At 41.6% G+C, this 13,497-nt stretch overlaps 1 protein-coding gene across 6 annotated transcripts in view; it reads right to left on the bottom strand.

Annotated features, from left to right (window-relative positions):
- The window catches only part of CDH17 (cadherin 17), a 63,006-nt gene that overhangs the window by 1,695 nt on the left and 47,814 nt on the right, over nt 1-13,497 (bottom strand). For all 6 annotated transcript variants that reach the window (XM_077876253.1, XM_077876248.1, XM_077876249.1 and 3 more), the window contains 4 exons: nt 10,854-10,984; nt 6,525-6,764; nt 2,010-2,126; nt 1,761-1,874 (listed from right to left, as the gene is read on the bottom strand). In XM_077876253.1, coding sequence (XP_077732379.1) covers nt 1,761-1,874; nt 2,010-2,126; nt 6,525-6,764; nt 10,854-10,984 — 602 coding nt within the window. The remainder of the gene's footprint in view (nt 1-1,760; nt 1,875-2,009; nt 2,127-6,524; nt 6,765-10,853; nt 10,985-13,497) is intronic.

Here is a 13,497-nt window from a genome sequence, read left to right as displayed (position 1 = left end):
GAAAAAGGGAGTTGTTTTAAGGAAATCGATCTGGCTGTAATTTATGGGAGGATTCGTGGCAAAAAAGATCGGATGCTCAAAGACTGATTAAGCAGCCCGGGTGGCCCAGCAGTTTAGCGCCGCCTTCAGCCCAGGGCGTCATCCTGGAGACGGGGATCGAATCCCACATCGGGCTCCCGGCATGGAACCTGCTTCTCCCTCTGCCTGTGTCTCTGCCTCTCTCTCTCTCTCTCTCTCTCATGAATAAATAAAAATGTTTAAAAAAAGAAAAAGAATCTTGCCCCAATGGGTGCCTGGATGGCTCAAATGGTTAAGCATCTGTTTTTGGCTCAGGTCATAATCTCCAGGTCCTGGGATCGAGTCCAACATCAAGCTACACATTGAGCTCCACATCAGGCTCCTGGCTCAGCAAGGAGTCTGCTTCTTCCTCTTTGTCTGCCCCTCCCCCCCGATCTTGCTCTTTCTCTGTCTCTCTCTATCTCTTTCTCTCATCTTGCATGAATCTCAACCTTATTTTGAAAAAAGTAAGGGTATAAAACTATAAGATTCTGTTACTTCTATCTAGATATCACCAAATTTACCCAATTTTTATCGTGTGGCAAAATTGTGGGATTAAATGGCCATGGAAGAAAACTGCTATTTGGTGCATAAATTCAAAAATCCTTTCAAGATGGGAGGGCGAATAGAGTGAGAAAAGGCAAAGAGGCAGAAGGGAGGTTGGTAAGTGAGTGAAAACTCAATAGGACAACTCAATTAGTATAAAAGGTGTGTACCAGCAAGTGGTCAGGGAGAAAAGAGATCTCCGTGCACATGTGAAGATGGGTAATGGCTATGTGACAAAGGTCCTTTTCTGTTGTGATAATGAGGAATTTGGAAGGAGTGGTATAAGGAAATGAGATCCCTTTTAGACCTGTGAATCAGAGTCCAGTGTGACAGACTGAGTCATGGCCGAAAAGACCAAATGCCAAGAGAACAATTAAGAATTCTTAGAAGAATCCCAGCCCTCCTTGTCAAAGAGAAAGGACGTGAGGTGGTGTAAACCCCTTAGTCAGGTGGATCTGACTTGATGAAGGATCTATCTTTAATATTTAACTTATGGTGAGGACAGCAGTTGAAAGAAGACAATTACCACAGCAAGCACTGAGCTTTCCACAAAAAAGAAGATGGCTACACGTGGGGACTCTGCTGTGTAGCCTGGTCAGGGGTGAAGGCACTATAAGGCCTGTGATAAGATCAAATTGTTCTGGGGTAATAAAGAATCAGAGTCTAGAGTCATGAAAATATGCAAAGGAAGGTTCAGCAACGTTCCAGGTGTATGAGCATCTCCACCGGAAGACTGATTGTCCCTGTTCCAACGATGGTAGACTACCCTGTAAGCTCCGTGAGTGTGGGATCTGTGTGTCTTGCCCATCACTGTGTTCCCATATCGAGCATAGTGCCCGGCACGTAGCAGGGCACAGCTACTGCACTTCTTTCTCCTTCATCACAAAACCTTGGTAACTAGGCCCAAAGTATAACAATGTATGCTTTAAAGCCTCTTGTGTTATATTTCCCTACTAACCAACAAGGCAACGATAAGTAAAGGCTGGTACGAAGGCAGCAGCTCTCAACTAGGAGAGATAGTTTGCTAATGATCTATCTTCCTGGCTATTGCGGAGTTGCCAGCGAGCAGCCACCAGCCCAGCCCTGAAGAGAGATCCTGAGGTAAGGGTTTCAAAGGTCCAGAGCGGGAACCCTCGAATCTGAGAAATTATACTCACCAATAACCAAAAAGGTGGTCAGAAGTATACCAACTGCCATGCCCACAGTGGGCATCCCCGACTGGTGACCGGCTGGCCGGAAACAACTTCCTTCCACACACTTGCAGAAAGTAACTGAAAAGCAGAACCGTATTCGGTAAAATACATTTTCAAGAAAACCGTTGCAGAATTCCTTATCAAAGACAAGAATTCTCTCAAACTACCTATGGTGACAGACATATTCCAAGTTGCCTGTGGGAAAATACCTACCTGGTAACGAGACTGTTCCCTTCAATTCTGGTTCACCGCCATCACTGATGTGGATTGGGACGCTGTAAACTCTCTCCTCAAAGTTCGTGTGCTTGGTGGAGAGTTTGGCATGAGATCCTGTCAGGATAGGGGAAAAAAATGAATGACATGAAAACACGACCTCAGAACCATATATCAGTAAGAATAAGGCTCGTCTTAGTATATACTAAGGTTGACCAAGAAATGATTATGAGTTAAACTTTCCAAAGCATCACCACTCTTCATGTACCTTCCATAGTGTCAAAGAGGATGCCAAAGCATCCTGAGATTTCCTGATGGTGATTTCTCTGTAGAATGAACACTACTGAATATAGCTGGTAATCATTATTCCCTATAGCTATGTTTTATAAAGTTAAACTGAATTAATACCGAATCAGAAAGAGAAAAACTATTTGAAGAAATAATTGCTAATTGTTTTTCCAAATTTGATGAAAACTCTAAATCCTCAGATCCCAGAAGATTAGTAAAGCCCAGGAAAAAGAAAAGCAAACAAAACTACATTAAGGCACATAATAATCAAAATGCTTAAAACTATTGGAAAAAAATATCTTAAAAGCATCCAAAAGGGGAAAAATATGTTACATTTAAGGGAACAAAGAACAACGCAATCCGGAACACGGTAGAAAAAATATCTTTAAAGTACTGAGAGACCAAAGTCCCCACAAATTTAAAAGTATTCCAGTCAAATGCTCTCTGGTCACTACGAAATTAAGTTAGAAATCAATAATCAGAAAGCGGTGGGAAATCCCCATATACTTGGGCACTATATAATACACTTCAAAATAACCCATGGGTCACAGGAGAAATGTAAAGGGAAATTAGAAAGTATTTGGAACTGAATGAAAATGAAAACACACATCAAACCAACATGACACCGAGAGAGAAATTTATTGCACCAAATGTCTGTGCTAACAAACCAAAAATTTCCAAATTAATTGCCTCAACTTCCACCTTAATAAAAATGGAACAAGAAGAACAAATTAAATACAACATAAGAAGAATGAGGGAAATAATAAAGATCTGAGCTTTGAAACACAAAACCAAAAAATTGAGAAAAGTCTATGAAATAAAAGCTGGTTCTTTGAGAATATCAAAATTAATAACCTCTAGCCAGGCTGATCAGGGAAAAAGAGATAATTTTTCAATATCAGAATGAGGTGATGATATCACTACATATTCTGTAGATATTAAGAGAATAATAAAATAATAAGGTAAATAACTGTGCCAATAAATTAGACAAATCAAATGAAATAGACAAATTATTTAAAAGATACAAACTAACAAGTTCAATCAACAAGAAATCTATAACTTAAATAGCCCTGTATCTACTAAATAAATTAAATTTTTAATTAAAACTTCCTATAAAGACAGCTCTGGGTCCAGATGGCTTCACTGGTGAATTCTACCAAACTTTAAGAGAGAAATAAAAAACAATTTTACACAAAGCTTTTCAGATAATTGAAGAAATAGAATACTTCCTAACTCAGATTATGAGGCCAGCATTACTCTGATACCAAAACCAGACAAAGCCATTAAAAGGAAAAGAAAAATATAAACCAATAGGCTCAAGAATGTAGATGGAGAAATCCTTAAAATTTTAGCAAAGCAAATTCAACAATATATAAGAATATTAATATTTCACCACCAACTAAGCATTGCAAAAAAGGCATGTGAGAATTTTGGTATCCGTCCCTAGTTAGCAAAAAGAAACAAACGCCTCTCTGCAAGTTAGCAATAGAAGATAAATGCCTTGATCTGATAAAGGACATGTACAAAAACCTAGAGCAAACTTCATACTTAATGGTCGAAGACTGAATGCTTTCCCCCCATATTAGGGACACTACTTTCATTCAACACTCTACTGATAGTTTCAGCCAGTAATAAAACAAGATAAAGAAATAAAAGGCATCCAGTTTGGAAAAGATATTAAAGTGATACTATTCACAGACAACAGGATTGCCCATGGAGAAAATCTATGGAGTCATTAAAAAAGGAAGAGAGAGCACAGCAAAGTGAGGTCAGCAGTGTCATAGGATATAAGATCGATACACAAAAACCATCAATTATATTCCCTTATCCTGGAATTACTTAAAGATTAAATTTTTAAATACCACTTAAAATAGCATCAAATATATAAGATGCTTAGGGGAAAATCTGCAAAAACTACACCCTGAAAATTAAAACACTGCTCAGAGAAATTAAGGAAGACCTAAATAAATGGATATATATCATCTTCATGGTTTACAAGATTCCATTTTTTGGTTAAGATGTCAATTCTTTCCCAAATGCAGGTAGAGATTCATATGATCCCAAATCACAATCCCCATAGACTTTTTTGGTACAAATGGATAAGCTACAGTCTAAAATTTAGATAGAATGCAAAAGACCTAGAATAGATGAAAAAAAAATCTTGAAAAAGAACACAGTTGGGAAAATTACATTACCTGATTTTAAGTTTTATTCTAGTGCAACAGTCATCAAAACAGTGTAAAAGTCTATAAAGGTAGGCAGATGAATGAGATGGAAAAGTCTAGAAATGGATCCATATACATGTGGTCACTTGATCTTTGACAAAGCTGCCAAGACAATTCAATGTGAAAAGGATATTTCCACTGTATAGTGTCAGAACAATTAAATGGTCTTATTAAATATGATGAAACTTGACCTCAACCACATACTACATGCAAAACTTAACTTGAGGGGCACCTGGGTGGCTCAGTCGGTTAAGCATCAGCTCTTGATTTCCACTCAGGTCACCATCTCAGGGTCGTGAGATCCAATCCCACAGCAGGCTCCACACTCAGAGGGGAGTCTGCTTGAGATTCCCTCTCTCCCTCTCTCTCGGCCCCTCCCACTGCATGCTCTCTCTCTCTCTTTCTAAAAACAATAAATAAGTAAACTTTTTTTAAAAAATTAACTTGAGAATGGATCATGGAGCTAAATGTAAAAGCTAAAACATAAAACCTTTGTTGGGGGGGGGGAATTAGAAAATTTTAGCAACCTTGGGTTTGGCAAAAATTTCTTAAATATCACAACAAAAAAAGTCACAAATTACAAAAATTCTAAAAATTGATAAACCAGATGCCATCAAAAACCTTTCAATTCGTTCTTCAAAAGACAATGTTACAAAATGAAAATGGAAGCCATGGTCTATGACAAAATTTCTGTAAACATACCTGACAAAGAATTTGTACCTAGACTATAGAAAGAATGCTAGGAGTCAACAGTGAAAGCCAGTAGCCAGATTTTTCAGATGGGCACAGAAGTTGATCAGACACTTCACCATTGAAGTCACACGGATGGCAAATAAGCACATGGAAAGATGCTCAACACCGGTAGTCTTTAGGGGAAACATAAATCAAAACCATAATGAAATGCTGAAATGCCACTGCACTCCCACTAGAATGGCTAAAATTAAAAAAAAAAAAAAAAAGACTAAGTGTAACAAGAGATGGGGAGCATGTTGAGCAACTAGGCCTCTCATGCGCCAGTGGGAATGTAAAATGTCACGACCTGGAAGACAGTTTGCCATTTTCTTAAAAAGTTAACCACGTGGCTACCATTGGATCCAGCCATTCCACTGCTAGGTATTCAATCAAGAAAAACGAAAGCAAAAGTCTTGCTCACAAATGCTCATAGCAGTCTTACTTGTAACAGCAAAAACTGGAAGCGACCTACACGACAATCAGTATGTGAAAAGCTAACAGACCGTCAGAGCGGCTGATCACGGAATACTCCTCGGTAATAACCAGGAATGAGGTATTGAGATGCACAAAAACGTGGATAAACCCCAAAATAAATATGCTAGGTGAAAGTAGCCAGACAAAGAAGGGTACACACTGTATTACTGTATTTAGATAGGACTCTTGAAAATGCAAACTGATCTATAGGGACAGGAGGCAGATCAGTGGTTACCTGGGGATGGGGGACGGAGGATGGGCAGGGTGGGGTGACAAACGGGATTTGCAACTGGAGTGTGAGAAATCTTGGAGGCCACTGAAACTGTTCTTGTCCCTCTTGTGCTGATGGCTTCAATGATGCCTACATTTATCAATCTTTATAAAATTGTACACTTTAAATATCTGCTGTCTATTGTATGACAGTTGTATTTTAATGGGGCTTGTTTTTTTTTAAAAAAAAAACATTATGAAATCCATTTCTCAGCTACCATTGGAAATTTTGCAAATGCTGTCTACATTGTTCGATTATCCAATCGTCTGACGTGTACTAAGGGGGATGCCGTGTGGTCATCTTTCCTCCCTCCAAAGCCCAGGGCTTTCTCCCCTCTGAAGAGCTCTTCTCTACAAGTTTTCAAAGCACGAACTTCCTGCCTGCAGCCCGGGAGCCCTGCGTTGATGCTGCGAGCACACCACGGCCCATAAAATCTCACTGTAACCTCTCATCGGCCAGGGTTTGTTCTATGTCCTTGGACAACTCACAGTTTTTTGTTTTTGTTTTTGTTTTTTGACAACTCACCGTTGATTCGCTTAACTTCCCAGTCATTTTCTAAGACTTTGCTGCCAAGAGAAAATGTAAACCGTGGACCCCGAAAAAACTGCTGATCGTCATCAGTGGCCTCAAAAATGACACTTCCAGGTGCTTGGAGGGGGTGGCACAGAAACAAGTGTGGGTGGTCCGTGGCTAGCCGAGGGGGGTTATCGTTCACATCGGACAGGGCCAGGTGGAAAGTGGCTACGGAGCTCAGGGAGGAGCCACCTAAGGAAGTGAGGGATTGAAACATGGTATCAGCGTTCTCATTTTCCTCTTAACGTGAAATAGATACTTCCTTGTCTTAAAAAAAAAAAAAATATATATATATATATATATATATACACAAACACACACAAAATAAATATTTATATATATACACAGACACATAAGGTAGTAGAAAGATAATAAGCTTTTAGAATCAGACTTGTTTTCACTTCCTGGTTAAAAAGTCTTAGTGATAACAATAATAATTAAGATTTACACACTAATTTTTTTAAATTTAAATTCAAGTTAGTTAACATATGGTGTAGTATTGGTTTCAGGAGTAGAATCTAGTGATCTATCACTTACGTCTAACACCCAGTGCTCATCCCAACAAGGGCCCTTCTTCATACCCATCACCCATCTAGCCCATCCCCACCACGTCTCCTCCAGCAACCCTCAGTTTGCTTCCTATAGTTAAGAGTCTCTGATGGTTTACCTCCCTCTCTGTTTTTATCTTATTCTGTTTTTCTCTCCCTTCCTCTATGTTCACGTGTTTTGCTTCTAAAATTCCACATATGAGTGAAGTCTCATGTGTCTGACTGACTTATTTCATTTAGCATAATACCCTCTAGTTCCATCCACCTCGTTGCAAATGGCAAGATTTCACTCCTTCTGATGGCTGAGGAATATTCCATTGTATATATATGTACACACCTCATCTTCTTTATTCATTCTTCTGTGGTGGACATCCGGGCCCTTTCCATAATTTGGTTACTGTTGATAGCGCTGCTATAAACATCAGGGCGCATGTGTCCCTCTGAATCAGCATTTTCATGTCCTTTGGGTAAAGACCCAGTAGTACAATTGCTGGGTTGTAGAAAAGTTCTATTCTTAACTTTTCAAGGACCTTCCATACTGTTTTCCAGAGTGGCTGCACCAGTTTGCAACCCCACTGACCCTGCAGAAAGATTCCCCTTTCTCAGCATCTTTGCCAACACCTGTCTCCTGTGTTGTTAAGTGTAGCCATTCTGACAGGTGTGAGGTGACATCTCATTGTGGTTTTGAGCTGTATTTCCCTGATGATGAGTGACGTGGAGCATCTTCTCATGTGTCTGTTGGCCAGTGTATGTCTTCTTTGGAAGAATGTCTGTTCATGTCTTCTGCCCATTTCTTAATTGGGTTATTTATTTTTTGGGTGCATGCATTCCTTTGAATCAGCGCTTGTGTATCCTTTGGATAAACACCTAGTAGGGCGGGGATCCCTGGGTGGCTCAGCGGCTTAGCACCTGCCTGCTGCTCAGGGTGTGATCCTGGAGTCCTGGGATTGAGTCCCACATCGGGCTCCCTGCATGGAGCCTACTTCTCCCTCTGCCTCTCTCTCTCTCTCTCTCTCTCTGTGTGTGTGTGTCTCATGAATAAATAAATAAAATCTTAAAAAAAAATACCTAGTAGGGCAATTGCAATTGATTTTGATGAGTTCCTCAAAGATTCTGGATCTTAGCCCTTTATCTGATACGTCATTTGCAACTATCTTCTCCCATTCCGTACGTTGCCTTTTAGTTTTGTTTATTGTTTCCTTTGCCGTGCAGAAGCTTTTATCTTGATGAAGTCCCACGAGTTCATTTTTGCTTTTGTTTTCCTTGCCTCCAATGATGTGTCTGGTAAGAAGTTGCTGGTGAGAAGATTCATTCTTCTGCACGTGGCTGTCCAATTTTCCCAACACTATTTATTAAAGAGACTGTGTTTTTTCCAGTGGATAGTCTTTCCTGCTTTGTCGAAGATGAGTTGATCATAGAGTTGAGGGCCCATTTCTGGGTTCTCTGTTCTGTTCCATTGACCTATGTGCCAGGACCATACTGTCTGGATGATCACAGCTTTATAATACAGCTTGAAATCTGGGATTGTGATGCCTGCAGGTTTGTTTTTCCTTCTCAACATTCCTTTGGCCATTTACAGTCTATCCTGGTTCCATACAGATTTGGGGATTGTTTGTTCCAGTTTTGTGAAAAATGCTGGTGTTATTTTGATCGGGATTGCACTGAATGTGCAAATTGCTTTGGGTGTCCATTACCTCAAAACAACTCTGATCTGTGTCTACTGGTGACAAGACTGATGTTCAGAGAAGCCGGGTGGCTTGTTCAAGGTCACACAGCAGTAGAGAGGCTTCCACCCCAGGAAGTCTGACTCTAGAGCCCACAACTTCTCCTCAACACTGACCTAGGCATGTTGGTTAAGTGTCCTACACCTCATTTCTTCCACTGTGAAACACGTGACTCTGTGAGGCTCCCACATGTGGTGTTCGTTGAAAATAACAAAGGGCTTCACAAGCATCATTTACTCCGGTGGAGCAGTGAAAGCTGTGGAGTCTGTACCCTTCATATTCGGAAGCCGTGTGATTCTGAGCAAGTTGCTTAACTTCTCAGTGCCTTGATTTCCTCGTCCATAAAATCTGGTCAATAACAGCACCTACCCACAGTGTTGTATGAGGACTAAGTTATTATACTAGGTGCTAAAATCGGGGCTGCCAACGCAATGCAAACACTGACTCCTCTCACCCTCCCCGACATCAGTCACAGGTACCAGTTCCACAGTGTCCCATCCCATCTTGCTTCAAATCCAGTGAACCTGGTCTTCTCGCTTTGCTTTTCAACTGTCTGCTAGGGCCCTGACCCCACACAACCAGAGGAGGAACAGGCATGTGCTCTCGAAGTCGTTCCATCCATCTGCATCATTTCAGAGCTGACAAAAGGCACAGGACTTCGAATCCTGGTTTTGATTCATGGAACTTCATGGAACTTCAAAAACGTGAGAGGTCCCTGGGACACATCCCAAGCGGCACGAAGGCTCAGCCAGGATCTGCCTACTGATTATCCCAAGCTTTTAAGTCAAGAGTTCAATGTATACAGTGTGATAGTGGAATGTGCTCCTCTGGAGACAAGCAAGGGAGACAAGGCGTATCCACTTGGGCACAATTGTTCCAAATTGGGGACACACTTCGGCATTTCTACCCTCATTGGCTTAACTCGACTGGGGCACTTTTGTTTTTCTTAATCCTTTCGCATGCAGGGACTATTTTGATGATTCCCATGCATTGGAATGGTCCCCAGTCCTCCCAATCTTGGGCCTCCCATTTGGAAGTTCATTTTTTTGGTTGAGAACGTATTCATGTAGTCCTAATTTGTTCCGTTCTCATTTTTTGGTAAACCAGGCAGATACATTTACTGTTTAATTAGAGGCTTCAACTGGCATAAGAGCAACAGAATTTCTACGCTAAGTTGGAAATTTTCATTTAAACGCAAAGAAATGTAATGTTGGAAATGCCAGCTTTATCACTGGTAAGCATACTATTCCTATCAGTGTATGTTTATTTTAATTTTTTAAGTTCCCTGGAACTCCACCTTCAAAGTCGGTGTGGGGATATATATCATCACAACCAGATTAAATGGGATGCAAAGATTATACAGGATGATTCAAACATCTTGGCTTGTCTATAAAAGAAATCTTTCCTTTCAAAAGCTCACCCAGTTTCAGCAAAACTGAGACACCCGGGCTGGGGGAGATGGGCAGGGGGGACACCCAAACCTTGTGAATCAGAATCTCCAGAGATGAACTCCTCGTATCTTACTGAACAAGCTCCCAAGTGATTCTGGCGTAAGTTGAGAACATGGTATAAAATGTTTTCTGGATCAGACCCGAGCCATTGCAATTTAAGGCTGAAGGAGCAAGTAAGGGTCTGGGTCAACAGGGCCGTGGTTTGGCCCTGCTCTCAGGAGAAACCCACAACCACTTTGGAGGAAGGGGAGGTAGTTCAGTGGGGACAAGGAACCTTCCCAGAAGCCGTAGCACCTACGGGGAAACAAGAGTGAGCAGCAGCAGCACCCCCCAGCCCAGCCGGCCTGCAGGTGTGCCCCCACCTGAGAGGCGCCAGTGGGTCCCACCCTGCACAAAACCAGGGAGGTATGAGCACCTCCCTCCACTGTCGTACTCTTATCATCCTCCTGCTATTAGGTATTATGACAATTGGACCCCGTAAAGTTTCCCACCCACCTCACCTTCCCTCCCGTCTCCATCGATGCATCCCCTAATAATATGTTCCTTTTTTTTCCTCACCTACTTCAGTTGCCACCACTTGCACCCGATACACACTTTCGGCTTCCCTGTCCATCGGAGCCATGGTAAAGATCTCGCCAGTGACGGGGTCAATTTTAAGCCAACCTCTCTTGTTGTTTTTCAGGGAATAACTTCAGAAAGTGAAAAGAGCAAAAGAAAACTCACATTACTCTGTGTGAAAGCGTGAAGACAGTTTAAGATCGTTGTGCTGTTGACATCAGCCTTATCCCTTGCGTATCACTCGCCATATATTTAAGGGATCATTATTTAGTATTAGTAATGCTTTACTTGCATACCATCTATCTTCAAAAGGATTTGCTCACCCTTACAGAGTTGGAGTTAGATTCGTTTCATTAGGGAAGGTATAGTCGCAAACTCCAGAGGAAAAAGGTTAGACTTTTCTGGAAATCAAAGGATTCCCATTAACACCACCTGGAAGCATCTTTTAAAACTGATAAGCGGACCACTCCCTCTAAGAAAACTTGAACCCCCAGGGGTGGGGATGTTAGGTGAGGGGGTGGATACTCCGACCCGCTGGTGGCACCGTGAATTGCTCATTCTACAAACACCTATTGAGTGCTTAGCAAATATTAAGCAGTAGAACAAGAGAGGAGATTACAGGAAAGGGAAAAAAAAAGATGGGGCTCTCCGTGACAGAGATGGACACAGAAAGAGATCATCCCAATAAACTGTGGTAAATACCATGAGAGGGGCCCTGGGGTGTCCAAGAGAAGTCTTTGTGAAGCAGGAGATGTCTAACTAAGGCAAGAAAAAGGATGCTTCAAGCAGAAGCAGTTGCATGAGCTGATGCAGAAAGGCCTGGGAAGAGCCTGGGGGTGTGGGGCAGTCGGGCACGCCAGCCCTGTGGGATCAACGTGGGAAGCAGTGGATGGCAAAAGATGAAGCCAGGGAGGTGGAAAGAGTCAGAGCACCAGAAGCAATGGGCAGTGGGACAGGACAATGCTGCTAAGCAGGAAGGTGATCCAGCCACATGTGTGTTTTCAACGGAACTCATTGGTAGGTGTGTGAGCAATGAATCCGAGACAAGCCTAGAACCACAACAGGTGCGGCCCTTTGGGAAGCAGCACAACGTGGCCATAAGGATGTCCACATCTTCAGACCAACGAATACCACCTCTGGAAATCTTCCCCGGATAAAAACAATTTAATTGAAGTTAGAAAAGCATGACATTCATACATATATTCAAAGTATCTTATTTAATAAGAATATATATACTGGAAACAACCTACATGTCTAGAAGCAAGAGAATGACTAAAAAAGTCAGAATATGTTCATCAAATTAAATTTTTTCATGATAGTAGTATGCTCTCATATGCCAAGCCCTGCAGGCTGGCTGTACGGGTGATGAAGAAGAGATCCTGTCCTTGGGGTCTCATTCTGAGTAAGATGGGAACTCTTTGGAGGGTTTTCAGAGGAGTCCCATGATCTGATCTACTTTTTTAAAAGACCACTGAGTGCCAACAGATCATGAGCTTGCAGAGCTGAAAGAAAAAGAATGAACTCAGACCAAAAACTTTCCATTCATCCTTACTTCTTACCCGACATACTACTAGCACCAGAACTATTGATTTATTATTTCTTATTCTTGAAGCGCTCTTTTTACTTGTCTTCTTATAGGACGCTCTCCTTCTCTGTCTTCCTCCTCATCTCCCTGATTCCAATTTAGTAGTATTTATGTTACACATTTTCCTTGATCCATGGAGGTTTTTTTTTCCCATGGAGTTTTCTTACATGATTTTGTTTTCCTCACCCATAAACTCAAATTTTTATTCACTCACCTTTGACTGATGTTCTTCATAGCATTCTCATGAAGAAGGCAGAAGCTTTTGTTAAACAGCGAATGGTTGTAATGATCAACATTCTGTGCCCTATCATAACTTGTGACTGATGTATATATACAGTAGCATCTACGCTCAACCACACAGGGTAGCCCCCGCTGTTCTTTCTCTCTTAACGTTTGTCTTTATGGAACACAGAGAGTGAAACAGTAGGTGGCAACCTGACAAAGGAAAAGGTCTCAGAGGTGATTCCAAGCGCCTGAAGGATGGCTCACTGGGGCGCAAGTCTCCCTTCCAATGTTTGGAGAAATTGAAGGAATTGTCATACGAAACCACATGCAATGGTTTAAGCCATGCTGAAATATTTGCTATGCCTCAGACAACAGTGCTAATGTGATAAAAGCAAGAGATCCGGACTCAAGGCCCATCTATGTGCTTACTGACTATACATAACCTTAAGAAGTTATAGATATTGATACAGATACGGCTATATACACATACTTACATATCTTGGGCAAATAATCATTGTGCATGTTTAAGGCAAATCTGTGGAGATCTTACTGCACTGGGGAATAAAAGTGATTGAGAATTGCAAAGACGGAAAGATTTGCACATTTTGTTTAATCCCTTCAGCCTGAGCACCAGCCTCTCCACAGGTGGGCTCTAGAAGGAGTTTTGTCGCCCCAGACCTGCTGTCTGGAGAGCCAGGGAATGTAGGCACTCTACATCCAGAAGATTCCCTTAACCCTATCAGGTGGGTGAGTCTGTCCAGTTGGCCTTTTGCTTCATTCTCTCTGTCTAGAAAGAACTTCAGTCCACCTCTGGACCTCAACTCCTGAACTCAC

The sequence above is a fragment of the Canis aureus genome, chromosome 28 (genome assembly GCF_053574225.1).
Source record: "Canis aureus isolate CA01 chromosome 28, VMU_Caureus_v.1.0, whole genome shotgun sequence".
NCBI lineage: Eukaryota > Metazoa > Chordata > Mammalia > Carnivora > Canidae > Canis > Canis aureus.
This window is presented reverse-complemented; position numbering and strand designations above follow the sequence as displayed.